The sequence below is a fragment of the Coccidioides immitis genome (genome assembly GCF_000149335.2).
Source record: "Coccidioides immitis RS genomic scaffold supercont3.6, whole genome shotgun sequence".
NCBI classification, from domain to species: Eukaryota; Fungi; Ascomycota; class Eurotiomycetes; order Onygenales; family Onygenaceae; genus Coccidioides; species Coccidioides immitis.
Window position 1 is genome coordinate 2,512,097 of NW_004504312.1, and position 25,562 is coordinate 2,537,658.

Here is a 25,562-nt window from a genome sequence, read left to right on the forward strand (position 1 = left end):
TTAAGATCCCGTTGGAAGCTTTCGGACGCTTTGCGCCCAGCGGGGTTGGGCATCCAACAACAGCCCATCAAGCCCACGAATGAAGATTCAGGGATTCACCAAAGCCATCCGGCGGAAAATCCAGCCCAGCATTCCCGTCATTGGAAGCCAGTTGTTGGTGGTGGTGGTGGTGTGAACACTGAAAATTTAGAATTTACTAGTCGGGATGACGTGCTTTTAGCGCGGATTGCGTGCTCAACCTTAACCCCCACAAAAATGGGCGATATCATACAAAAGCCCCCCGGGGCCCTGAAAACACGAGGACTTTCATCCTCCATGCAAATTGCGGAAGAATTTTTCAAGAAAACGACCCTTCATTTCATGCCTGAGCGGAGTGTTTCCTACACCCTAAAAATGAACGAAGGAGAACAAATTCAGTCGGTGCACAAACTATCAATTCATCGAAGGAAGATGCATCTTGCTGAACAACACGGCTACATATGGTATCAAAGAACACTTCAGAATACAGCTGAGTACTAACGTGACCCGTCCCGTCGAGAGGGGCATATCTGGGGCACTTTAGCCGCGAATCCGCCTCAAAGTTTCTGTCCTCCTCGAGAGAAGAAAGTGCACTGTTTGATATGGCGCGACTTGCCTGTCCGCTCATCAAAGAGAGAACATCCAAAATGCGCTGCGTTCGGCGGGGTATAAACTATATCTCGTTAGACCAAAGCACTGGTATAGCAACCGATGGCGATTCGAGACTTACGGTGGAGTGAGATGGCATATTCATTTGGATCAGGGTTGGTAATCTTGTGCAGGCCAAGCTAACCGGGAGTGAGCACTTGTTTCACTGGAGCAAGCTCACTACACTTACCTTGTCAGACATGTAGGTGACTTGGTTCTCACCGTACACCCTCTCTCTGGTTACCTTCATGGGAGCGGCCTCGCCGGCGTCCGTCTTCTCCTGATCCGGCCAATCATACAGCGTTTCCTTTAGGGATCCTTTCAATATCTACGATTGGATCCATCAATTGATGCTCGATGACCGTCGCTGATGCTATCCTGTCTTACCTTCATGACACAATGTGCGTTTGCATGGTCGTGGATCGGGCTACTCCGTCCCGGAGACCACACGAGGATGAGCTTTACCGTACATTAGTCATGTCTTCGAGTCGGATGAGAGGGAGTGCTTACTAGGTTACTCTTTCCATTGCCTTCGTCGACGAGATTTCTGGTATAGGCTCTGCTCGGGTCCGCCAAGGCATAGTGCAACCACTCGCTATGGTTGGAGGTGTACCCTTCCATCAGTCGTTGGATGTCCATGGGATCTACATCGTCTGAGTCGAGCCCCGAGCTTGGTCCAAGGACGTCGCTGAGATCTTGGACCAATTTGTGGAAGGGATCGGATGGGAATTTGTTGACGACAGGTGTCATCTCTGGGGACTCGTTGTCGAGGAACGGCATTGTGAAGTGGGGTTCGGGAGACTGATGGACTGGACGAAGATGACTTTAGGTGATTAGGTGTCGTGTGTGGTTACCAAGATCGAATGATCCTGTCAGGATAACAATACGTGAGGTTAAGAAATATGAATTGGGAGAAAGGTGGTGCTTTTGAGGATATGGCCGTTGATTTCAAAAGGGACGAGGTTGGGGGAGATTGGGTGGTTCTGTGGAGGAAGATCGGGGTTGGGCGGAGGAAGTGCAACACTTGGCTAGAACAATTACATAGTCAACTCGCTGCCACGAGACCGCGCAGCTGCCATTCTTTATTACTATGACCAACTTTTATCCGCCTCGCCGGGTACCTTTATCGCCGATTACGTAACGGTTTGCTCAGTGGCATCCGTTTCTCGCGACTTGGCGACTCACTACTACCCTGGTGGCCGCCAAGCCACTGCGAAGAATCCGCGGTTCGGAATTTGCATGTTAAGCCCTTTGGAACAATACTCTTGCCCCAAAATAGTAGTACTTATTGGTTTGTGTGTCTCAATTGTCATGGTTTTGGGTCGTGTTGTGGGTGATTCGGCATCCAAAAATTTGACCAGCGAGTTTATCTGCCGGCGGCGCGCTAGTGAGCTTGTTAGTCAGCCTCTATGGAAGAAATGTTATTCCGATATCAAACCTTGTTCAATTTGTTATCAACATCAAACCCCACAAAGGCCGTAGGCTCTCAGAGCGTCGGCGGTCCCAAATCCAGCTGTTGATTGCTGTCTCAACTAACTAGCATCGGAAGAAAAACGAGGCGCTGAGAGACCGCTAATCCTTCTTACATTTAATTTGCACTTTCTTATCTCCAATCTCCCATCCGGCTAACACCCAAAACCGAGCAGTCATGGCGACTACCGTGGACAAGGTTTGCGCGCCCTCGTTTTCTGCAGGCGATGTTACCGTCGAGCGACGATGCTAACAGATTGAGAATGTATAGATCAAGGAGATCGAGGCCGAAGTTAGACTACCTTATCCCGCTTCACTTCCGTGAATCGCTAATCTGACCCTCTCGCAGATGGCGCGAACTCAGAAGAACAAAGCTACATCCTTTCACTTGGGTATGTCCCGGAAATTGGCATAACGGCCGCTCAACTCATAGGTCGGGCGATTGGGCGCTGACAATACTTGCTACGTAGGACAGTTAAAGGCTAAGCTTGCCAAATTAAAAAGAGAACTGCTCACACCGAGCGGGGGTGGTGGTGGCGGCGGAGGTGCGTGATATGATCGTATGACTTTTCGGCAAAGGCCGCGTTTGACACTCTGATTGTAGCCGGTTTCGATGTTGCCCGTACCGGTGTAGCAAGCGTGTAAGTTTTGGACCCTCGTCTAGCGCAGGGATGAGCTCTAGCTCACCTCCTTGTAGTGGTTTCATTGGCTTCCCGTCTGTCGGCAAAAGTACCCTGATGAGCAAGTTGACTGGTCAACACTCTGAAGGTATGTTGACTTTACTCATATTCTACATCATGGAATGTCGCTTACGTTGCATTTTACAGCCGCCGCTTACGAATTCACAACCCTGACGACGGTTCCCGGTCAGGTCCTATATAACGGTGCAAAGATCCAGATTCTCGATCTCCCCGGAATTATTCAGGGTGCAAAGGATGGTAAAGGACGAGGGCGGCAGGTTATTGCCGTTGCAAAGACATGTCACCTTATCTTTATCGTTCTTGACGTGAACAAACCTTTAACGGATAAAAGGATCATTGAAGCGGAATTGGAAGGCTTTGGTATCAGAATAAACAAGTCTCCACCAAACATTGTTTTCAAGAAGAAAGATAAAGGTGGAATTTCGATTACTAGCACGGTGCCCTTGACTCACATTGATCATGATGTAAGTCTGGACCGACCAATTATCGCTTGTGGGGTAGTGCTGACCGATAACAGGAAATAAAGGCTGTCATGAGCGAGTATCGAATTTCCTCCGCGGATATTGCCATTCGCTGCGATGCGACCATCGATGATCTAATAGACGTCCTTGAAGCTAAAAGTCGAAGCTATATTCCAGTCATATATGCCTTGAACAAAATTGACTCCATATCAATTGAGGAATTGGACTTGCTTTACCGCATCCCTAATGCATGCCCGATCAGTGCAGAGCACGGATGGAACGTCGATGAGCTTCTAGAGCAAATGTGGGAAAAGCTTAACCTCAAGCGGATCTACACGAAGCCCAAGGGCAAAGCTCCAGATTATACAGCACCTGTCGTCCTGAAATCCAACAATTGCACGGTGGAAGATTTTGTAAGAATCTTCCTTCCCCGGATGTAACGAGTCACTTTGCTAATCCTTTATTTTTACTGCAGTGCAATGCCATCCACAAATCTATAGTGGAGCAGTTCAAGCATGCCATCGTTTATGGTCGTTCTGTAAAGCATCAGCCGCAGAGAGTAGGGCTTAGCCACCAACTCGAAGATGAAGATATCAGTACGCCTACTACCCAATGTCCCCGAATCTCGAGTCAACTTCGCTATGCTAACCCGTACTATCAGTCACAATTATAAAGAGATAAGCATGGTTATGTAAACTAGTCTCTATGCGCCGGCCGTCTAAATACCCTTATCCCGAGGAGTGCTGGGAAAGACGGGGCCAATTCCTCGCGGAACCGATAGAAAGGAGGGATGATTCGTTCAGACGGAGGTAACCGCTTCGTTGACCGACTGGCGGCAGCAATGCGTCGACCCGAAAGGGCCTTCCGGTCGTTCAATACTCATGCCGTTAACCCGCTCAGATACTCTTCTATTGGACATGGCTGTGAGCTTGTATCCAAAAAGGAATTCGGATTATTGCATTGCACTTGCATGCAATGTACGGAAAACTGAATAACAGACTGTTCTGTGTCCAGATCAATCACGAGTCATTTTGTATGGTTTACGATTGCAGATAACACAAAAAATTCTTTTTTCTTGAAGCATCTGGTTTTGAGTTACTCTTGGCGACCTGCATCTTCCACGCTGGTCGGGTGCCTGAGATTGGCATTGCGAAGTGAGGCACTGTGTCCCGTTAAATACCCAAACAATTCATATCTCATATCAGGCTCCCAGCCACCTATGTTTCCTCAATGATGGTACCTACCAATTCTTTCAGTGTTCATCGATTGCAACCCCGTGAACAGTCTCCTCGAAATAAACTAATAAATGAAAGTACCAATCTTTTTTTTTTCAATTCTCGATTTTTTTTAAAGCTTCTATTGGATCCGAACCAATATCGATATCCTGCGAAACGAAAATAGCACAAGGGGAAAGGCGGAGAAAGGAAAGCGAAAAAAAAAAGAAAAGAAATAAAAAGAAAAGAAATAAAAAAAATTAGGGGGGGCGGTTAAATCTGCCGGGAAAAAAAAAAAAAAAAAGGAAAAGGAACTAGGAGTCGGGGCGAAGGGCTCTGGAAATACACGTATGGCGGGAACGAGAGATTTTGGTCTGAGGATTTTGGTCCTTGATCTGAAATTGCGGAATTATGCGTATGCCAGGTAACGTTGGCATATAATCAAGAGCCTCGGGAGCTCTCAGCGCGGAACAGAATCGTGGTATCATCCCGCGAACAGAACAAGGACCCAAAAAAGATTCCTCAGGTTATCGAAACAACTGGGTTCAACGGAAGCGCGGGATAGTACATCCATTATATACTTATACACTACAACAAAAACATAACAAAATATGTGAAACGGTGAAAGAGATATGGGGAGGTTTTTCTGAGATCCCCTTGAATCATTGATGGCACTCTGACGGATACGCCGCAGCTGCTATGGATAGAGAGGCTGGGGGGTGTTTATGAAATGTACATCCGATATTGGGCAGCTTGCAGCTCCTGCGGAGTTGGTTTTTTAACCGTCTTCTGGCCCTTTCGGTATTTTGCTGGTCTTGTTTGTTACACTACTGAAACAGGGTAGGACAGAAGTATTCAGCTTATGGTCTGTTGGGCTTTGTGAGCCATCGGATGTTTGAGACGGGGGCATTTTGTTTTCTGGCCTTTTGGGTATTTTGCTTTTTGCGGGTATTGGAGATCAGACGTGGATCAATAGCTTATGTCCATAAGGTACATGAGCCATAAGTATTCGAGGTTCTGTGCGGGATAATGAGTACATACATCTCTGCATGGCAGTGGGCGCTCAGGGGCGGGGTCCTTGAACGATACACATTGGGAGACTTGCATGAGTGAATGGTGGAAATGCAGAAAAAGCAATGGGACATCTGGACGAAACCATTTCTCAGGGACAGGCCCTTTAGGCCCTTTTGTCCCTCTTATTGACGCACAATGCTCTTGGGAGAAACGTCGCGCTACCTGCACTATGACAGCATTTGCAGTTCAGCGATGGCCACGGGCTAGGGTTCCCGTTCGGGGGTTGGGGTGATCCTTCGAAAGCCCTATTAACCTAGTGGACCCTTGGTGGGTATATCCTGAGCGGATTATGGTTGGGGTCGGACGATGAAACGCCTGGAGGGCTAACAGTCCGTATTCCATAGTTCTGCACTCAGACCAGAAGTTTAAAGGAAAGGACAAGAAGAATAATAATATGACCTCGCAAGGTGAATGACTCCTCCGGTGAAGAAGAGCAGAAATCGAGCTGTGCACGTTTTTTTAGAATTGTGTAACGAAACCTGTCCCAAAGCGCCGGGCCACTGTTTTCGTCCTTGCTTGACTTGAAAGGTGCTCAAGAACGGGGAAGATGGGTATGACAGATCCGCGATCATTCCATGGCCGTGTCCGGTCGACGTTAAAGGGCACGGGGTTCCAATCGCTGCCTGCGAGGTGTGAGCGGCTGCTAAAAGCAGAAGTCAGGACATGGGCAGAAATATGCACCCTACAAATCGCACCACCCAACAAGGATACGGAGTTGGGATGGACATCCAAGCAACAGGGAAACGGTGAAGAAACAATTGACGAGTCACAAAAGGCCGCTGCTCCAAGGAATACTACACTGTATGCGGACCCTGAAAGATGAAGGCAGGGTTTTCTTTTTGCACACGGCATTCTTCCATGCCTGGACAACGTCATCAGTTCAGGAGACCACGGCTGTCGTTACGATGAGCGACTCTCTCATGTAACTATCTGAGGGAATATCCATGTATTGCTTCGGAAGGACATTCTCTTTTTGTTGGTATTGGAAATGGGTCTTGAAACCGCAATGGTTATCCCAAGCCACAAACACGGTTGTCTGTATCGATGGGTGAAGGTCCAGTTACGCCCGCAAAGGGCCTCAAGAGCGGAGGCAAACCCGAAAATCATGCAGACTGAGTTGGCTCTAGCCCAGAAGCGGCCTGGGGCCTAGCGGAATCGGCGGATTCTCCGTCTGCCGATGCACGCTTATTCCTCGCTAGCGCCCACGGGTGAGAGACGGCGCTGTTCAGTGGAAAGAAAGGCGGCCGGGCGGCCAAGCCGCACGAGAACAACCCTTGCTCACGACATGGTGGTGGGGGGTGGGATGGAAGCAAAAGGTGTGCTTTTTTTTTTGAAAAAAAAACAAAAGGCAGGGCTTAGTGAATCTTTTCTAGCTTCTGGGCTCAGGGTTGTTAACTATCCCAGTGGATGCTTTTCTCTGCCCAGAAATTCTTCCCAGTAGTTACTCTGTACACACTTGGTACTCTATCACTGTCTGTAATAATCTTTTGCTGCGATTCACGTCGTGCGTGCTGGGCATACATAGCAAACGACAGATGTCCCCGAAACGTCGTCATCACAGCGGCTGCACGATGCTCGAACCAAAGTATGAACATCCGTACTCTGTCCATAACAGTGTTTGATCTTTCTGCATTTTTGGTTGGATAACCTCGGACCGGAAGTTATGCTGCCAAGAATGGGGATGTCGCCCGGCCGCATCAGGCTACTCCTCGCGGGCTCAAAAAAAAAAGGAGGAGTGCAGAATTTACAAGCTACAAGCAAAAGAGTCATGCGCCTAAGCGCGTCCAACCGCGGCTCCGGTATTGAGAGATGCATGAATGAAAATGACCAAATCCCAAAAACCACTCTTACAAACACACCTTTGTTTGTTGTCCTTTGCATGTCCCGTGTTTGTCGACAGTGGTTCCGATTGAGAAAAAAAAAAAAAGGGGCGAGGAGGTGGCCCAGAAATCCGCAAATCCCGGGGAAGGCTTCCGGACGTCCCCCTTTTCTCTCCGCGGGTTTCATCAAGATGCCCATCGCTCCGTCCTGAGGGTCTTGTTTGGATGGAGTATTCCGTGCCGCAAGCACAATTAGCAAATGTCTTGAGTGCTCCATTGATTCGAATACTCCTTGCGGAGTATATTACCTCTAGATATCAAGTCTTGCAAACTTAGTTGGGTGCATAATGACTTCGTCGGAGGGGCCATGGGTTGTTCACTAGCGGACTTCTGTGCTTAAGTTGGGGCCAGGGTTGATCCCGCGGATCCCCCATGGCTTTCCCCCACAGCTATCCACTAGTCGAGTTTATCTTTTTTTTCTTTTTTCTCTCTCTCTCTCTTCTCCTTCCGGTAGGAGGTGGAAAGGGGCATGTCATATCCTCGGGAGATGGAAAAAATAAAAGTGGCTCCCTTTGCGCACAACTACGAGAGGTTCAGGCGGCTTTAGTATTAGCAACAGAGGCTCCACGATGTATGGATGAATGGGCGACTGGATTTTGCATGACAGGGGATCCAATAAATTTGATTGAAACAGTGGGCGCATGAAGAGCCAGTCATTGCAAAGTCTCGCAGCAAATCGGAGAGAAAGGCATTTTGTCTTTCTTGAGACGTTTCGATCCCGGTAGGCTAGTTTCTTACAGGTCTAGGATTATAGTCACTCTAACTCCTGTCTTGGAGGAGGCAAAATACGGAGAGACTCTTCGAGAACGCCTGAAGAGCAAAGCCCGACGATGTTTTGAGACTTTCTATCATGTACCTCTACTCACTTAGGGAGGAAGTAGTCGGTACGACCAGGACATCCCGTTACATGGCTCGGCGCTTAAGACGGAGGAGAACCCCTCCCTCCCCAGGATAAAGCTTCGAGAAAGATTTTTTTTTCTTGACCACACGATAGGAAATGGGTGCTATCGAAGCGATTGGTTTACAACGACCCATCATGTGAGCAAGGAGAAACGAGGTGAGTCTTGAAAAACAGGCTTACCCGATCGGCCTACTGCGGTTGTCGCGGAGCGAAGAATCCAGATAAGCACCACGGGCAGCAAATGGAAAGGCTCGAAAATGGAGGCTTTCGCGGAATTCCCCCTCCCCTAACTCGAGGACGGAGCAAATCATCTTTTGAAGAGTTGAGGGCAGGCAACCTACATATGTAATCGTTATTTATGTCATTGTTCACATGGCACGCGGCGCAGGGCCTGAGGGAGCGGCAAGGACGCTGGAACCTGAGCACAGGATTGTGAGTGCGGGAGCGGAGATTGAAGAAGCGGTATGATATCAAGCCGCATGAGCCAGAACCTTGGCGGCCAAGAGGGCCAAATCGCTGTTGAAAAAGGAGGCTGAGCTGGAGAGAACGCCAGATGGTACGATCCTTGCCTTTCTCGACCCAGAAGAGCAAGGAGAGCGGCGTCGAAAATCGGCGTCAATCACTGCCCCTTTTCTCCCCGTTTCCCTTTGGTAGCGAGACTGCGGTTCCTTGCTCACCTTCGGGCGAATAAATTAAAACGATGGAGGAGCATGGCTGTTTCAACGACGGCAGCTCGCGTTCCTAATCATGGTGATGGCCGGCCCGGTCCCGCTGGCGTAGCTCGCCTAGCTTAGCTTCGTCCAGTCTCTCAGCGTGCGTTTAGTGAGGTACCCTCAATGGAGCTGGAACACGAGTCGATTCGAGCTGTCCGACGGCTGTAACCGTATCGAGATGGAGAGGAGAAACAACGCTGTATGCCAGTACCTCTGTACGTACAGTACAAACGTACGAAGTATGTATACACCTATACGTACTCCGTACAGCAGAATGGGACCTCGTACAGAAGGGCTTGATATTATGCGATACCCACCACTAATCCGACGCGGCGCGGTGGATTCTCGACCACGGCGAATTTCTAGTGGGTAAGGCTCAGCAGGGAGTTTCAGGCGTAGGCCAATCGCAGCGAGGAAGAGCTTTGAGTTTTCTGTAACTTTAACGGATGGAAAACGGCACGCAACCTCCGGAGATGCAACAGTGCATGGAGCGACGGCCATTCAAACGTTGGGCATGTGTGCTCTGAGGAGCTTCTTGATACGGCTGCCGACGACGATCTTGGACCAAGATCTACAGGCAAGCTTGACGAATGTCAGCGTTCCGAACGGGAGTATTTTTGAATTCGCGCTCTGGAGGCCCGTCTGCGCCTGGAGTCCGCACGCCATACATACCTCTCCATCAGCATATGGAGTTTTCGACAGTAATTACTTAAATGGCGGCGGCGATGGCGATGGTTATGACAGGCCGGAGGTGGGATTAGTCATTCCCGCAGCGGAAAGCGAATAATAGACGTTGCGCTTCATCTGCCTTCGCCTCGCCGTTGAGCCGTCATTTTTCTTCCGCTCACCACCCTCCACCCCCTTGAACAGGAAGACGTCAGTTCAGTCAAGCCACAAAACAGGAGCTAGTTGGTGAATGGGTTCATCGATCTCCCACGCTTGCTGAGATTACCGTTTTGCTCAAGTGATCGCGTTTTCACTCTGGACAATCACTTGTGGTCCATCTCCCGAGATCGACCATCCAATGCCTTGCTCAGGTTTCGTCAAACGGCCCTTAGCTGTCTTTTTCGCCCACTTCGCCCTCCACCCCGCTTATACTAATATCCACTGCGACCACAGTTCAAAGATCCCCACGTGAGAACCTCTGGGGAGCAAAAACTTAACTCGACCTAAAATGATGATTCCTCCGTCATGCCTGACATATGTATGCCCTATGCCAAAGGCCGTGCTGAACCCCACAGTGATGCGTGCCTTATTTTAAACTTTTCTTGTTTCCTTCCTGCTACTTCGTACAAGGCTCATCCTCTGACAGATCTTGGTCACAGCAACAACGCTGGGGATCCTGGCGACTCTGGGTGACTGGAACAATTCTCGCATTGCTCGATAATAGCAGCATTATACTCCATGACGGGAGCGTCGGGGGTGCCATGATGGATTCCCCCCAACAGATTCTGTGTGGCATGTTGAAGGCGAGATGCCATGCGTCTCCTCCATTCATTTCCCAGATTCCGGTCGGCCAGCAGGCCGCCAGTAACTGTGTGCGCTCTGGGCACTTCGAGGCTTTAAGGAGCACTCTGGCATTCCATAAATGACTGCTAGAATGGCGCACAGTGTCACCACTGTTACGTATGCTTCGTTTCTCTGTCGCTCTGCACACATAACGGAGCACGAATCGCCTCTCCCTCTTTTCGAACGGGAGACGGAGCATGTCTTCTCCCACCAATGAGCCTGCTGCCTCCTGCTCGCCCAGTCATTACCGTACGGTCCCGATACAGCAGCGTATTCGCGGAACACTGTATTCCATACGCAGTAACGAAACGGCAAATTCATTCACTGTTTCGCCGCCAATTATATCGCTTTTCTTTGGTTACAATACCCTCGCCTGTAATTTTGCTTTTTTGCGGAATTTCCTCGCGCATTTCTTCGCCATATTGTTGGCCGTTGGCCGGCGATGCCTGCCACTCCTCTGTCCTATGGCAATTGGCGCTGATGACTACGCCCTCGAAATGGCCCTTCTCCCTTCTCTTCTCCCCCTCCCCCCCCTTTTTTTTTTTTTTTTTTTTTTTTAGCGATACATCGATACCCTGCCAAAAGGCCATTTGGTATTGAACGATGGGGGATCTAATGTGCCCCTGTTCCATTGTGGTACAAGCATCCTCGGAATTCATATTTCCTTGAAATGACAAAACAGCCTATCCTCGTTCATCCCAATCCATCGCCTTTAAAATGTATTATTGAAGCTTAACTAAAAGCGCCGAAAGCTCATTCCACAAGACCTTAAGTCCGCTTCTCCTCCCATATCCTAGCCCCAAGTTCCCTGGTCCTTAGGTTACGACAAAGGACATGACTAGTAACCATTCCTATCGATAACTGTGACCCCTCACCGACCTGCTTTTCCTACTTAATGCATACATATCCTTACCTGCACGCCCTCGAAGTCTCGACCGGCTTGCCTACCAGCCCTGTATCTGCACCTCTTCGGTGATATATGCTGTTGGACATTGTCCTGCTTATTCTTCCCTCCCTGCACTCTTCTCTCTCATACCACCGACTCTCATGCGCCGGCTTTGGGTTTTTCTTGAATGCTGCTTGGCTATACTCTGAATCTGCTGTTGGCCACCCCAAGGCCATCCAGACCTTTGCAGCAGCTAGATTCAATTTGACGATTCTTTCCTCAAAAACACACATCCAGCTCTATTAGCTTGTCGGCGGGGAGTGGACCTTTTCGCTCTGGGAATGGACACTGAAACCCAGCACCCCCAAGACCATGACTTGGGAAACCCCCATTGGGCCGAGATGGGATTGTTCAACTCCCCACATCATCCTCTTGGGGACTTTCATGGGTTTACATTTGGCTCTTCGCCCATTGTGCCCTTAGAACCCACTTATAGCATGTCGATACCGCAGTCCTTTCCCCCCCAGCAACTCGGCCCTTTGACTATGGCCCCGCAATGGCCCAGCATGTTGTCAACTCAACCAAATTATGCGCCAGTGCCTCTGGCACCGATGCCGATGCCGATGCCGTCACATCTACAAAACCTGCATGCCACGCATGTTTCAAGCTCACCGACGCCGCGACGCACCTTAACGGATGCAGACCGCCGCAGGATGTGCATGTACCACGAGGAGAATCCACATGTAAAGCAAACTGAGATTGGAGGTACGGTTTATATCAGATCCTGTTGTATAATGGTCTGGACTTCAATGCTAACCGTTAGTTTATAAAGCCATGTTCGGCGTTGAGAGAAGGTGATAGACTATTTCTGACCTAGAGAATTCGTTTTCTTATTGCATCCTTCTGACAATAATTACTTTTACAGCACCGTTTCGAAGGTATTACGCCAGAAAGAAAAGTATCTTTATCCTGATGATGGTCGTCGGTCACCAATCAAAAAGACTAAAGGCAAATTCCCCGACATCGAACGAGCCCTGTCTAATTGGGCCCGAAATCATGTACGCCATGGAGGAGAGCTGAGTGATGCTATGATCAGGGAAAGGGCCCTTTTCTTCGCCAACAGTGTGGGAAGTCCTGAAGGCCATCAAAAGCTCTTGAGCTCCAGCTGGCTGGAAAAGTTCAAGCGAAAGAACTACTTGCCGGGGTCATTGTCACGAAAAGGCTCATTGGATGCGACAAATACCTCAGAAAGCACCGGTACCGCTAACTCCATTGTCCACACCCCGAATGACCAATCATCTGTGTCTCCTTCAGGCATGTTAAGCCCGTCTCCTGTGTCCCCAAAGCAGGTAGCGAATGAGTTCAGGAAAGAAAGTATTGATTGCATCACCACTCGAAGCAACGATGACTTCTCACAGACGTTTTCTCCGCTTACGTCGCCCCTGGGTACCAACACATCAATGACTGCTTTTACTTCGGAAAATCCTTTCACACCGAATCAGACAACACCAGGACACAATCCTATAAGGCAGAGGAGTCAAACACTGCCTATTTTAGCCGCAGACCAGCCTTTTGTTTCCAGCGAAACAACGGAAGCTCCATTAATTCAGGGCCTAGAGCCTTCTGCTATCGACGATAATGTCAACGCTGCGGAAGAAAATCCAGCCATGAGACGAAACCGCAGTCAGCCCCAAATCAAAACGGAACTATCCCATTTCTCAAAATCCAATACCATCTCTCCCATTAGCTCCCCTGGTTCTCCAACACAGGACGAAGCCCGTCGAGCTCTGGAGCTAGTAAGGAATTACTTCCAGAACCAGCCCTCTGGTATTGGGGCACAGGAGTTTATGACCATCGGCAAACTTATGGAGAAGCTGGAACTTGTCCAGAGTCAGGGTACAAAGCTGGAGCGTATCGACGAACATGCTGACTTCCCGCGAATGACGAAGAAGCGCAGTATCCATACGTTATAATCTCGACCCATATGCTCCTATGCGAGTCAAAGCCCGATAGTACTTGGGATATCCTGGCCGGATAGTATGTATGCTTTATTCCGATACCAACAGGTTGAGATCGAGTGGAAGCCAAACTCCAGTCAATCGAGTATACCGATGTATCCATATACAGGCTGGTATGTATGGCGGGGTCACGGTCTGTCCTCTTTTATTTGGAGTGCTAGGTCTGCCCTGGTTCCTGGACCTTTTTTTTTTTTTTTTTTTTTAAATTATTTTTATTTTACAAAGTTTCTACGTTAATCTATTTTTATTTTTTCCTTTCTCGAGTGTTTTTTTTCTTTTTTGATTTTCTTCTCGCTTGATACTGCATTTTCTGGCCTATTTTGTTCATCGTATTCTTGTTTATGGTTTTATCTGTGGGGTTACTGGCGACCTTTTACATCGTGTACCGCTCGCGCGGACGGGGTACCTCTTCCTTACTTTCATCCTTTTTGGGAATTGGGAATGGGCTTTTTTTAGCAAGGGGATTACCAGGGTTGAAATGAAATCGGTAATGTATACCAAAGCATTTTCTATTGGAAACTGGGCGAGGGTAACAAGGTTTGAACTCACATATCATTATGGGCGCCTCTTATTTCGCTTGGCTTTTTTTTTTCCATTTATGATTTGGGTCTGAAAGAATCTGGCTTGATATTTCAAGTTTCCTGTTTTGCTCTCTCTGATAGGACGGCTTTGTAAAATGTAAGATCGAAGCGTCTCCGGACGTTCCTTTTTTCTTTTCCTGATGTCCCCACCCCAAAATGATGGGCGGGAGGTCCTATTCACTACATCTCCAGCAAGACCATTATGGTATGCATTATCTATTTGGAATATCATATCATTATCTGTGACTAATGTGTACATGTATGTACCTTCGTACCAGGCGTCAGGAGGCCCCTTCCGAAGCACAGATCAGCCCGGAAGGACCATGATCAAGAGGCGGGTTGCATCAATGCATGGGCCAGTGCCAGGTTCGCCAATATTTTGTCCCGCAGCTTGGTCTGTGCGTGAAAATCTCAAAGCCCGCGCTCAGCCATGAGCTCTCCAACGCCATGTTCCATCAGCTCAGGGACGAGCTTGACCAACACCACTTCGACGATAGAGTAGACAAGATGTTTGTTGCAATACGAATCCGAGAAAAGGTCCAGCACATCGCGCTCGATAGCGCGCAGCAGCAGCAGCAGCTCCTCCTCGTCCTCCACCTGCTCTTTTTCGTATCCTAGGGCAAAAGTTGACAGGTCTAGTTTCTCGGGCTTGGTGTTTACCACCCTCCCCATGTCTGGGGTTGACGTTTGAGTTGCGTCCGGGTTGGAATGGGTCGGATCGAAATCGGTACTGGTCCCCGGTCTAGTTTCAGAGACCTCTGCGCCCGACAAAGGCGTAGAAGGAATAAGGCTAGGCGAAATCGATATTAGCGGGGAAGCCGCAGCCTCAGCTGGAGGAGGTATCACGGGGGAGGCGGGGTCATTTTCGCTCATAGCGCTTAGATTAATTCCACTGTATTCGTTGTCGGTCGCAATAGCGAAGATGGCCAATGCGACGCGCCTTGGGATCAGCCGAAGGATACTTCGGGCACATGCACGTTTAATAGAGTTTATTTTGGCGCCATTCGGCCGTTGGTCGGACGGGGTTTGCTGATGCGAATTTGATGTTGGTGGTGGTGGGGGTGCTGTGGTCAGGGGTAGGGCTTCAGTTCCGCACTGTTTGCTAGTTGGAACTCCGATATCGGCTTCTGGGGGAATCTCGATAGACGCTAGCCGGGCATTGGAGGGGAAAACGGTTGTTCGAACGGCGAGAAGCAAAGAAGGGAGTAAGCTTTGCGTGAAGAGGTGCTTCTGGATCGTCTGGCGAAGAAATCTATTTTTGGGAAGGGAAAAAAAAAAAAAAAAATTTCAGTCAAGGGTATACAAGCAACGAGGACATAGCGCCAAAAAGCCGAGCAGAATGTGAGAATGCGAATGTAAGAGGCATTGCCAAGGCAGAGAATTTGAAGATCAGTGCAACGATCAAGGAGCCGTGCTCAGTCAAAGAAAGCCGCCAATCGAGTACCCGGCGGCAACGATGGCAATGCCGATGACTTTGGGCATGACCGATGATTTGATGCCTGATCGCGGCTCCAACCTTGGCCTGAGGAACAAAAGTGACTGCGAGAAAATGGTCAAGAAATGTGTAAAGAACGATGACGTTCGAGTGGGATTGCCCGTTCGGCCCAGTTTGAAATGCGCTCCAGAAAATGATTGGTACCTGACTCGGTAACGGGAGCAGCGAGCGCCGGAGAAAAAAAGCAAAAATATCTCGTTGAAAAAAGAGCTTTTCCCAGATTTTACTTTTGGCCGGTTTTGCCAAAGAACACGGCGGGTGCATCGAACAAGAATAATGAGACACAGAGAGCAAGGCGCCATGCGAGCAATTCTCCCACTCGATGATGTAACTGACTCCGCTGGCGAGTCCTGAGCGGGATTGGAGCAGCTCCGCGAGCCTTTCGACGCGAAGGGAGGGAGGGGCGGGGATCTGCCAATCACAGAGACCGGCGGTGAAGAAGTGCAGAGTCTGGAGAGTTTCTGCGGGCGGGCGGGAGGGCCGGCCCAGAGGACAGCGGGCGTGCCAGTTGCCAGCCACACCAGCCAACAAGCCAGCGCCAATGGGACGGGATGCAGCGCCGGGGTATGGAGTTATTTGGATTCTCTTTGACAGCGCTGCGGATCTTCCAAGGCGTCGCTCGCACATGCACGGGAAGGTTTTGCAGCGCTCCGTACCAGATGTGGGGTGGTGTGTGGGTGGCCGCGTATTGCTGTTACCATATTTACACAAATACGGGTAACAGAGGCCGTTGCGTGTTTGGAATAACCCAAAAGGGTCAAAATTGGGATATTCCGGGGATATGAGTGGTTAAGCGACAAAACGATATTGAAACAAAATGCAACGAAGCGAGACAGAACCGCTAGGAACATAACACGGTAATACCGCTGTGAATTTCCCAGATACACGTCCGGAACAGAAAACAGAAAACAGAACAGAAAACGAAAGTGCTTTGAACCAACTGTTTGCTCACAAAGCAAACAGCTCAATTGGTGGACGGAAAAGCTGCCCACCATCAGATCAAGTGACTGAAAGGCCATGCGGGCAATGTCACCAGTCGATTCTTCAGACCCCTGCTTTGCGCTCTGATTGCTCCGTTGGTTCACCAGGGATCATCAAAAAAAGGGGGAACCGCGTGGGCTGGGAATGACGAAATGCATCAGAGACGAGACAGCCCACGGGGGGTCTCTATCTGGTCGAGGGCGCTGAGCGACCACACCCATTTGGAATTTCCATCCCATGCGGGGCAAAGCAAACGGACAGATGGATATTTCGCAAATAACCGGAGCAATGAGACTGGCAGAACGCAAAATGAAACAAACGAGATTTAACTCACCTGTCGATAGCGCCGTCCGTCTCCCCAAGCCTCCCCGGACCGCTCAGCAGGACGTGCTGGACAAGAGCCAACGATCCTCCCAGCCAAGGCATCCGCCTCGAGACATCGACTAGTCGCGCCGCCATTCCAAAAATCCTATATTTAAGAATAGGAAGTCGCACGGTGCTACTACTGGACAAGGATTGGGTTTCAGTTGCAGGGGTTTTCGAAGTCGTCTCTGGCACGAGCCCTCGCACGGGCATGAATGACGATGGTGATGCTACCTGGGTCAGCTCGCGGGCAACAAATCGAATGGCCGCATATGCCAGATACGCATACTGCAAAATCGACCACAAGAGGAGTGATAGTGATGATTGGGTTTTAGCGGACGTATTACCGATGGGACCAGTGTCTGTTCGAGTGGAGAGAAGGCCAACTCTTCCCGGTTGACTCATTTCCGTGTCCTCCATCTCCGTATTCGCCTCCTCCGGTCCGGGCCTCAGTTCTCCGGCAAGTTTGGTGATGACCTCCCAAATAAACCAGCCTTCCGCAACCTTTCCGCCGACGATTTCCCCGAGCAGCAGATCGGCAAGGATATCACCCACCAACGTCCTGAGGCATACGTTTTCTAGATCTTCCGTGGGGAGGAGGACGGCCAGGATTCCTTGCGCTAGCATCTGCCGATATATCGATTCTCTCTCCTGCTGCTCCACGACAGATGCAGGGTTCGATACCGACGGCACGGGAGAGAGGGCCGGATGGGGGTTCAAGGCGTGATACGCGATCCGGAACTGGGCCTGGGACCGAGCGGCCATAGCGCTCTGATCTGCCATACGATACGCTACGGACACACGCAAATATCGCGGTCAACTTAATGGTTCCCCAAAAGGTAACATTCATTTGCACTTCTCACCGATGACATGGGCCTCAATCAACGACGGAATCTCGTCCAAGACAAGAGCATGTATGTCGATTTGCCGTAAGCGTTGTTCGAGAGCACGCGTGCAATGGGCAATCACCTGGATGATCTCCTCGGTGAAACTGTGATCAGGGGTAATCTTCGAGTACCAGAGGTAAACAAATTCCTTCATGATGATCGCAATCAAAGCGTAAAGCTGAAGATCGACCTCATTGGAGCTTGTAAGTGGAGGCAGTATCTCCTCGAGTGGTCGGGGGGTTCCACGATCCCGCTGCTCCGAGCCATGGCCGGGCACCTGGGCACAGAGCACCCGGAGTATCAGTGCTCTTGTAGCTCGCTCGCTTGTAAAGTCCGTTTGCGTCGTGAATTTTGGTCCATGGCGGGCCTGAGATATCGCCCTGGATCCGGCCGGAGACCTTCTTGGGGGCGTAGAAGCAGTTGTATCGGAAGCGGTTGGTCCGAATTTCGAAAACAGTTGCAGGTTGTCAGTCATTTCCTGGTTATCAGTTGGTCAAACTAAGACCACGGGAAGTGTCGAGAGGACTCATGGGGCTTGCTCGAGGCGTGTGTGATGACTAAAGAGTTGATTCAAAATGGCGGGTGAGACATCAGAGGGGCGAGAATGAAATGGCTCCTTGCTCTGGTCTCGATGGGTGGGCGCCTTGGTCAGCCAGAAGCCAGCACTGTTTGCCTCGCCGTGTGCAGTTCAAGGAGTTCAAGTCGCATGGTGCTGTGTAGTTATTATAACAACTCACCAACCCGCTAACTAACTCAACTAACTACTAACTAACCTTCATTCAAACCAAACACGCAGTGCTTAGTAACTGACATCAACCCGAGCTAGTTAACTGGCCAAAGGGCCCGCTGATAAGATAAACTCCTCATTCAAACCCCGCCAGCTCAACGAGGGGAGAGACCAAGGCCAGGGCCGCGGGTGAAAGTGCAGTAAAGTGTTTCGAGAATGACATTGGAGATACCACAAGAACCACAACCGGTTCCACTTTGGCTGGATTGCGATCCCGGTGAGCAGGCTAACCCTGAGCAACAGCTTGCCAGTTGAGGCACACCGTGCTAAGCGAAGCGGATTCTAGGGCATGATGTATGACTGCAATTCCTGAATTGAATCGGTGGACTTTGAGCTGATGCTGTGGTAAAAAAGGATGCGTTTGCTATTCTTCTAGCCGCCCATCACCCACAGTTGAAGCTCCTTGGGATCACGACCGTCCACGGCAACGCGTCCCTTGAGAATACAACTGCTAATGCAGGGAGCATTCTGGAAGCCATCGGGAGGTCTGACATCCCTGTCTATCCCGGCTCAAAGAAACCCTTTTGCAGGCTTCCGGTTCATGCTCCCAGTATTCATGGTACGGCCTGTTTTCATCCTTTTGGTCATCGTTAAGCTCTAGATTCGCTTGCTGAGCATACTGTATCTAGGCTCGTCAGGAATTGATGGAACCGACCTCCTTCCCGTGCCGAAAGTTCCGCCAGTGACGGATGTCAATCCAATCCTGGCCATGCGAAACGCTCTGCTTGCGCAGCCCAAGGATACCGCGTGGGTTGTTGCTACTGGGGCGCTAACAAACGTCGGGTTGCTCTTTGCTACATTCCCCGAAGTTGCAGAACACGTTCGAGGAGTAAGCATCATGGGAGGAGCGATTGGCTCAGGATTCACAGATGTGCCGATCAGCAAAAAGCCTGGCGAAGCAACCAGGATTGGGAATACTACACCATATTCCGAATTCAACATCTACGTAAGCTCCAAGCTTTATGGCCAACATCCCGTTTCAATTCAAGAGGAGCTAACGGTTCAATCTAATAATACTAGACGGATCCAGAGGCAGCTAAATCTATCTTGATGTCACCAATTCTAGCACCGAAGACAACTCTAATTACCCTGGATCTCACACATCAAGTCCTCGCGACTCAGGAAATTCAATCACTCATCCTCGCTACCGAGACAAGCGATAACTCTGAGCCGTCAGTTCTTCGACAAATTCTTCATGCACTGCTCACATTTTTTGCGAGTTCCTATGATACGGTGTTTGGCATTGACTCTGGGCCCCCACTGCATGACCCTGTCGCGGTTGCGGTCCTTCTTTCAAACCTAAACGATTCACAGATGGCTGGCCGCAAAGATATATTGCAGTTCAACGACAATGACGGAGAGAGATATATCGTCGATGTCGTCACCAACGGTTCGCATGGAAAAGACGTTCAGCTGACCGGAGAGGTAGGTCGCACAGTGGCCCAAAAGACGGCTGACTCTCTCGGTGGTGTCACTATACCAGTTAGCATGGACGTCAATAAGTTTTGGGGCATCATTTTGGACTGTCTACAAAGAGCGGAGAAGTGCAAGGCGATGCAGCTTGCTGCAAATTGTTAGTAGCACCGTGGTCGGATTAGTTATGGGATTTGGACCGAGCCGGGACGAATGATGCCGCGAATAGACTTAGACCTAGGTATGTGCCCTTTTTAGATGACGAATAGACTAATGAATCCGGTTGAAGGACCTTTTTTTGGTTGCCCCGCTCATGCATTTTCATCTTTGGCGTTGTGTATGAATTCCTCGTAGAATATCTGAGGCGCCTGTAGATTGTCGCTCCACTATACATAAGCTGCTGCCTAGGGAGCACTGCATCTTTTCCAACGTGGATCAGATGCGGCCAGTGTGATCCGGGCCTTTTAATAAGGCTCTCCTTTTGAGATGCGCCGCCGCTAGCATAGGTGCATAAACTCGCCATTAGAGGGTAATAGTTAAAGACCATATGATACAGTTCTTCTTCTTCTTCTTCTTATTATTCTTTTTGTTCTCCCTCTTTTTCCAGATAAATGGTTTTAAAGATGGGTTGTCCCTGGTGGCTATCGGAATTGGATTATTGCGCCTCAACGGGTTTCGAACCTGCGAGGGCCCCGGGGGGGCGGATAATGTGCTCACGGCAGTTTGACTCGGCCTGCGCCATGTCTCTTTCTGCGCGTCTAACGTCCTCAAGATGGATCCTGTCAAACTAACTAGCCGCCCAGCAATGACGCCTTGGAGAAGAAACAGATTAGGGCGGCAGGCGCCGAGTTTGAGATGAGGCAGCGGAGCAAGACTGGACGGCGTCAAGGAGCTGTGTATTCCGGCCAATCGAGCCTGGCTGCCGGGGCGGATCAGGCCGTTGTCGGGATAGCTCGCCAGTCAGTAGTTGTTAGTTACTCCGCAACTGGGGGAGAAATGATGCTGTCTGGTGATCGCCTTTGGAATGCGGAGATAAACCCATGCTCGGGTGCAACGGAAGCTGAGGCGATCCGGAGGGCGGCGGTGAGGTGAGAATTAATATGTATGTGCTCCGTCGCTGCTCCGTAACTGGTGGCGATAGTAGGGCATGGTAATGGATTGTTTTATCCGGATTCTTTGTTCGTCCTGTCGACTTCCCTCCTCTTCGCCGGCGTTTCAACTGTGGCTAATTTGAGGATTTCACATCAACTCCTCTCCGGCTCAAACGCCCCTCACTCATCGTCCGACGGAGCGTGAGAGCACATTCTCTCTGACCACGTCGAGGATTCCACCCGGTCATTCGTTTCGTCAAAATCAAATTGTGTTTTTGCTTCCTTTGAATATATTCTAAAGATCTAGGCTGTTCATACGACATCCTCGGTTCCTCCCCCGTCTTCCGCCCGCTCGTCGCGATCAGTCAGTCCTTCAACTTTGACTGCAGCAGACTGCCGATCTTTGCCATTTCCCAATAATTAAATAACTAACGAGTTGAGTGGGATGAATTACGTCCAGAGCACTGCTTCTTGACCGGCATCGTGAGCAATCCTATTATTTAACCCTTTTATCTGCTCTGAGAACTGCCCGAGACAAAACCAAACGCGGGACACTTCGCTCTTGATATGCCACCGGCGAATTCGCCAACAGTACGAAGCTCCCTGCCCACATCTGGTTTTGAGATCGCTCTTTCAACTACCCTGCCTCGTCCCCCGTTTTTCTCCCTGACCGTTGGTTCGGTTTCTGACTCGTGAACAACTCATTGATTGACGGAATCTGCCTCCTGGACAGGACACCCCCCCTACTGTTGACTCTCCTTCATCGCCCAGTCCATTCCTTCAGCAGCTTGAGATTATTTCTACTCCTGTTTTGGACCTTGCCGCCACACTCATGAATCACCCGGAAGACGCTATCCATGACCAGAATGTCAGGTTCCTACGAACTCGTCGCGAATCCAACGAGGAACGCCGCCACGGAACCCCCCGCTCTCGTGGCAGCGGATGGAACTTCGTCTCGGAATCAAGTGGTTCTGGTAATCCAGGTGGAAACGGAACAAGTCGACCTCAGACAACCACGAGATCGAGTGATCGAGTGCCCATAGTTCGACGTCGAAACCTGAGAGCTGGAGATTATCGGGAACCGCCCCCGCAACATTCGCAGTCCGTATATGGCTGGGCCCCGGACTTCGATGATGATGACGACGATGATCTGGATGATTTCTCTTCCGGTTTGCTGCATCGCATGTGGCATTCTCGAGAGAGTGCGAGACTTTCCGGGCGAACGTCAGCTCCATCTTACGAGTCGATGAGAGAACCTTCATCCAGGACCTCTCGTCCTGTGAATAGTGAACAAGAAGGAAGAAGAAACCCACCATCGCGCTACGACTTGTATGGGGACTCCGCGTTGGTCACTGCTGCCCTTCTCCAGTCGGCTCGACGACATCCAAGGTTTTCGACGAGTAGGATACCACAGAATCAAGCTCCTGATAGCGACACGGCGAGAAGTAGGAATTCAACAGAGGATGAAATGCGGCGACCCTTCGCAGCAACGCACATTCACAACCCTCATACGTCTATATTAACCCGTGGAGACCTGCATAGACATTCAGAATTACGCCGAATGTATCTAAAAGACCCTTCCGTTGATCGCCTAAAAGAGACGATTCATTACCTAGATCGAGTTCGCTTCTCCAATTCATACGAAGAGAGCGTTTCTTCAGCCGCTGCGGGTGGATTTGTGCAGCTTGATTACTTCCTTTCGAACGAAGACGACTTTATCCTAAATACCAACTCGATCGCTCCGCCTGCTGAATGTTCGTGGCTTAAGCCGGGAACGGTGTTTTCGGGCCACCAGCAAGCAACGCACTCCAGCTCCCCTTCCATGCTTTCCCACAGAGTCCCCGGCTCAAATCGTTTGATAGATCCTGTGATCGTTAATGGAAACGAGAATAACCGGATAACCGTTTATACCAGCAGTGGTCGGCGTTACTGGGCACATAGCACTAGCGATCTATCCGGTGGCAGCACTGATGAACCGGAGAGTTCCAAGATGCAACAGTGGCCTGTCAAGGTGACCATCCATGATATCGACTACAGCACAATGACATTGTCAGGGACAATGGAGGCATATAATATCCCTGACAAAACAGCTACCAACCAAAGCGCACATATAATCACCTTTCTGGAAGGAGAAATCATTGATTTCCACACACACACGTTGGAAACAAAGAACTTCAATGCAAGTCCTGAGGTTGATAGCTGCTATTGGAGAGAACTAGAGCCGTTCCAGAGCCAGACACCTGATGAGATTGTGAAGAGTCTTGTTAGCAAGAAATGGCTCTCTGAGACCCTGGCAAAGGGATGGATATTGATGAGATGGAAAGGTGTGTTTCTTTTCCTTTTTCTTTTCCTTTTTTCCTTTTTTTTCTTTTTTCTTTTTTTTTTTTTTTTGGCTAACATTCCGAATACCATTGTAGAACGATGCTTCGTTTCCCCATCTCATTCCCGTCAAGGCCTCACTATCTCAGGGTTCTATTACATCTCAATACGTCGAGAGGATGGACACATCGCTGGGATGTATTACGATCCGGGCAGCTCACCGTACCAGGAACTCACCCTGAACCCCGTTTTGAAAGAAAGGATGGCTTTCCCAGCGTACAGTTTTCGCTAAAGGCTGCAAGTCGACACAATGAAATAGTGATAATCAATCAGCTAAACGCATACAATTCATCGGGCTTTCCCGATTCTACTGTCAGTTTACAATTTGGTAGCATGCGGTGTAGAATCACATTTGTTCAGAGATATTTACACACGCACTGGCCTATTGTCATCTCTTCCTACCACACCTCGGAGTTTATTATACCCCAAGCCCTTATGGTTCATTTGCGTGCTTGACATTTTACTGCCCTGGCCAATTTTTACTGGCGTATTTCCCTGTAGCAGGTTGTATTCTCACATTGCTCACGCTTCGCTGTTTTTATTTAGGGCGCTGTGGCGAACTTCTGACACTGGGAATTGATACCTTTTCCCCTTCTCCAGTATCAGGCGACAACTCTGGTTTGTATATACAGGAGATGAATGGATCTACTATTTAACATGATTGGGAAGTGACTGTCGTTGAAAGGATGAAGTTATCCATTTAGCCAAGCTTTACTTCCTAAGCTATGGGCGATGCGATCCATACATATCAACTACTTCGATGGCATTTCATTCGATATCAAACAGGATAATCTAGGTCTAAGTCCACATCGTAGATTCCCGGACATCTCTGCTGTCCCACAAATCTTGCATGTTTTCTTAATCTGTTTTCCGTTTGATATCACATAAAACATTGTGACTCAAAGCCGAAGACTTTTGCTTTTTTCTTGGTTTCACGTTCCGCCTATACATGCAACAAGCAGCCGCTGAGCGGAATCACCTTGTTTGCTTTACTGCTCAGTCTGGAAGTAGTTGAGGAGGACAGAGCGTTCCTGGGATTCTTCTCCCCAGTCACGGAGGACAACGCAGGAGCAGTTGACAACCTTGCGAGGGTTTCCTTCACGGTCAAGCACGCCTAAAAAAAAGAAACAAAGGTCAGCCACCCAACTCTCTACCCAAACCCCATGGCTAACACGATCGAATGTCACAGGGATTAGGAGTGTTAAAAAGACATACAGAGTCCAACCCATTCACCCAACATCTTGCCGTCGGGCACCTTGATCAATGGAATCTTATGCTCCTGGCACAAAGCAATGACCAGCTTCTTGTATGCCTCCTCTTCGCATGCCTCGTTGAGAACGCACATGTGGGCCTGGCGACGATCGAGCGCTTTGGCAGCCTCACGAAGGCCACGAGCAAGACCGTCGTGGATGAGGGCGATCTTCAAGACGCCCTTGAGAGCATCGAGAACGGACATGGAGCTACCGCCGGTAGCGGTGGCGGAAACTTCGACCTCTTCGGCCGCAACGACGGGGGTCTCTTCTCCATCCGACTATTTCCAGTGGAAAGATAAAGTGTCAGTGATGGTTGTTCGATCAGTGTTTAAACCGATTCGTTTGCTTTCCGGCTCGCATCGAACAGCGCATTTGTTCGCGAGCCCAAGCGGAATCTTCTCGTACAAATGAAATTAAAGGTGGATTGGCATACCATTTTGACGTGTCTGGTAGCTACTTGAGCTGTTTCAAATGCCGGATTATCCTCAAAGAGTGATGGAGATGATGGCTGAGAGAAATATCGGAGTGGATGGTTTGGCTGGAGATGTCGAGGAAATAATTTCCTTCGGCTAATCAGTGTGCCCTACCTGCGGTAACTGGCTTATGTAATCATTTCCTTATCGCTGGTACAAGCGAGAAAAGCGCATCGCCATCAGCTATGAATTCAGGATTATTCACATGAATAGCCGTCTCGAAAAGGTAGCTGGCCGATATTTTGAATGGAAAAGGCATAGAAGACTACAGCATCATCCGAGGAATGCAGGTTAAAGTAATAGCCATGCAGCCCGATCATAAAAAAATAGACACGATACGAACCCCCTAAACCTTCCCCCCACACA

General features: G+C 49.6%; 10 protein-coding genes across 10 annotated transcripts; 5 read left to right on the forward strand and 5 right to left on the reverse strand.

Moving 5' to 3' along the window:
- Positions 1–412: 412 nt before the first annotated feature.
- On the reverse strand, positions 413–1,658 carry CIMG_03912 (cysteine dioxygenase). The gene is made up of 5 exons (XM_001244470.2): positions 1,177–1,658; positions 1,054–1,125; positions 857–994; positions 749–806; positions 413–691 (listed from the first exon to the last, which is right to left on the reverse strand). Exons 1-5 carry the CDS (start codon positions 1,444–1,446, stop codon positions 576–578), a joined length of 654 nt encoding a protein of 217 aa, XP_001244471.1. The 5' UTR covers positions 1,447–1,658; the 3' UTR covers positions 413–575.
- A 523-nt stretch (positions 1,659–2,181) lies between these two features.
- CIMG_03913 (ribosome-interacting GTPase 1) lies at positions 2,182–4,389 on the forward strand. Its single transcript, XM_001244471.2, has 10 exons — positions 2,182–2,335; positions 2,408–2,428; positions 2,486–2,528; positions 2,607–2,681; positions 2,741–2,777; positions 2,834–2,904; positions 2,964–3,301; positions 3,355–3,711; positions 3,774–3,894; positions 3,960–4,389. Exons 1-10 carry the CDS (start codon positions 2,315–2,317, stop codon positions 3,977–3,979), a joined length of 1,104 nt encoding a protein of 367 aa, XP_001244472.1. The 5' UTR covers positions 2,182–2,314; the 3' UTR covers positions 3,980–4,389.
- A 1,744-nt stretch (positions 4,390–6,133) lies between these two features.
- On the forward strand, positions 6,134–6,798 carry CIMG_03914 (uncharacterized protein; the record flags this gene model as incomplete). The annotated part of the gene is made up of 2 exons (XM_001244472.2): positions 6,134–6,387; positions 6,714–6,798. 2 exons carry the CDS (start codon positions 6,134–6,136, stop codon positions 6,796–6,798), a joined length of 339 nt encoding a protein of 112 aa, XP_001244473.2.
- A 2,388-nt stretch (positions 6,799–9,186) lies between these two features.
- Positions 9,187–9,581, reverse strand: CIMG_03915 (uncharacterized protein; the record flags this gene model as incomplete). Its single annotated transcript, XM_001244473.2, has 2 exons — positions 9,187–9,293; positions 9,398–9,581. 2 exons carry the CDS (start codon positions 9,579–9,581, stop codon positions 9,187–9,189), a joined length of 291 nt encoding a protein of 96 aa, XP_001244474.2.
- A 2,235-nt stretch (positions 9,582–11,816) lies between these two features.
- CIMG_03917 (uncharacterized protein) lies at positions 11,817–14,123 on the forward strand (the record flags this gene model as incomplete). Its single annotated transcript, XM_001244475.2, has 3 exons — positions 11,817–12,240; positions 12,308–12,329; positions 12,401–14,123. The coding sequence occupies 3 exons, from the start codon at positions 11,817–11,819 to the stop codon at positions 13,446–13,448; spliced, it is 1,494 nt and encodes a 497-aa protein (XP_001244476.2). The 3' UTR covers positions 13,449–14,123.
- A 136-nt stretch (positions 14,124–14,259) lies between these two features.
- CIMG_03918 (uncharacterized protein) lies at positions 14,260–16,306 on the reverse strand. The gene is made up of 2 exons (XM_001244476.2): positions 15,378–16,306; positions 14,260–15,313 (listed from the first exon to the last, which is right to left on the reverse strand). The coding sequence occupies exons 1-2, from the start codon at positions 15,438–15,440 to the stop codon at positions 14,486–14,488; spliced, it is 891 nt and encodes a 296-aa protein (XP_001244477.1). The 5' UTR covers positions 15,441–16,306; the 3' UTR covers positions 14,260–14,485.
- A 470-nt stretch (positions 16,307–16,776) lies between these two features.
- CIMG_03919 (PXA domain-containing protein) lies at positions 16,777–18,473 on the reverse strand. The gene is made up of 3 exons (XM_001244477.2): positions 17,777–18,473; positions 17,261–17,704; positions 16,777–17,143 (listed from the first exon to the last, which is right to left on the reverse strand). The coding sequence occupies exons 1-3, from the start codon at positions 18,273–18,275 to the stop codon at positions 16,881–16,883; spliced, it is 1,206 nt and encodes a 401-aa protein (XP_001244478.2). The 5' UTR covers positions 18,276–18,473; the 3' UTR covers positions 16,777–16,880.
- A 208-nt stretch (positions 18,474–18,681) lies between these two features.
- CIMG_03920 (uridine nucleosidase Urh1) lies at positions 18,682–20,290 on the forward strand. The gene is made up of 5 exons (XM_001244478.2): positions 18,682–18,804; positions 18,874–18,881; positions 18,942–19,146; positions 19,217–19,533; positions 19,608–20,290. The coding sequence occupies exons 1-5, from the start codon at positions 18,744–18,746 to the stop codon at positions 20,163–20,165; spliced, it is 1,149 nt and encodes a 382-aa protein (XP_001244479.1). The 5' UTR covers positions 18,682–18,743; the 3' UTR covers positions 20,166–20,290.
- A 924-nt stretch (positions 20,291–21,214) lies between these two features.
- On the forward strand, positions 21,215–24,130 carry CIMG_03921 (uncharacterized protein). Its single transcript, XM_001244479.2, has 4 exons — positions 21,215–21,574; positions 21,626–21,682; positions 21,825–23,415; positions 23,509–24,130. Exons 2-4 carry the CDS (start codon positions 21,659–21,661, stop codon positions 23,700–23,702), a joined length of 1,809 nt encoding a protein of 602 aa, XP_001244480.1. The 5' UTR covers positions 21,215–21,574; positions 21,626–21,658; the 3' UTR covers positions 23,703–24,130.
- On the reverse strand, positions 24,024–25,259 carry CIMG_03922 (40S ribosomal protein S12). The gene is made up of 3 exons (XM_001244480.2): positions 25,157–25,259; positions 24,686–25,001; positions 24,024–24,584 (listed from the first exon to the last, which is right to left on the reverse strand). Exons 1-3 carry the CDS (start codon positions 25,157–25,159, stop codon positions 24,460–24,462), a joined length of 444 nt encoding a protein of 147 aa, XP_001244481.2. The 5' UTR covers positions 25,160–25,259; the 3' UTR covers positions 24,024–24,459.
- Between the last annotated feature and the right edge of the window lie 303 nt (positions 25,260–25,562).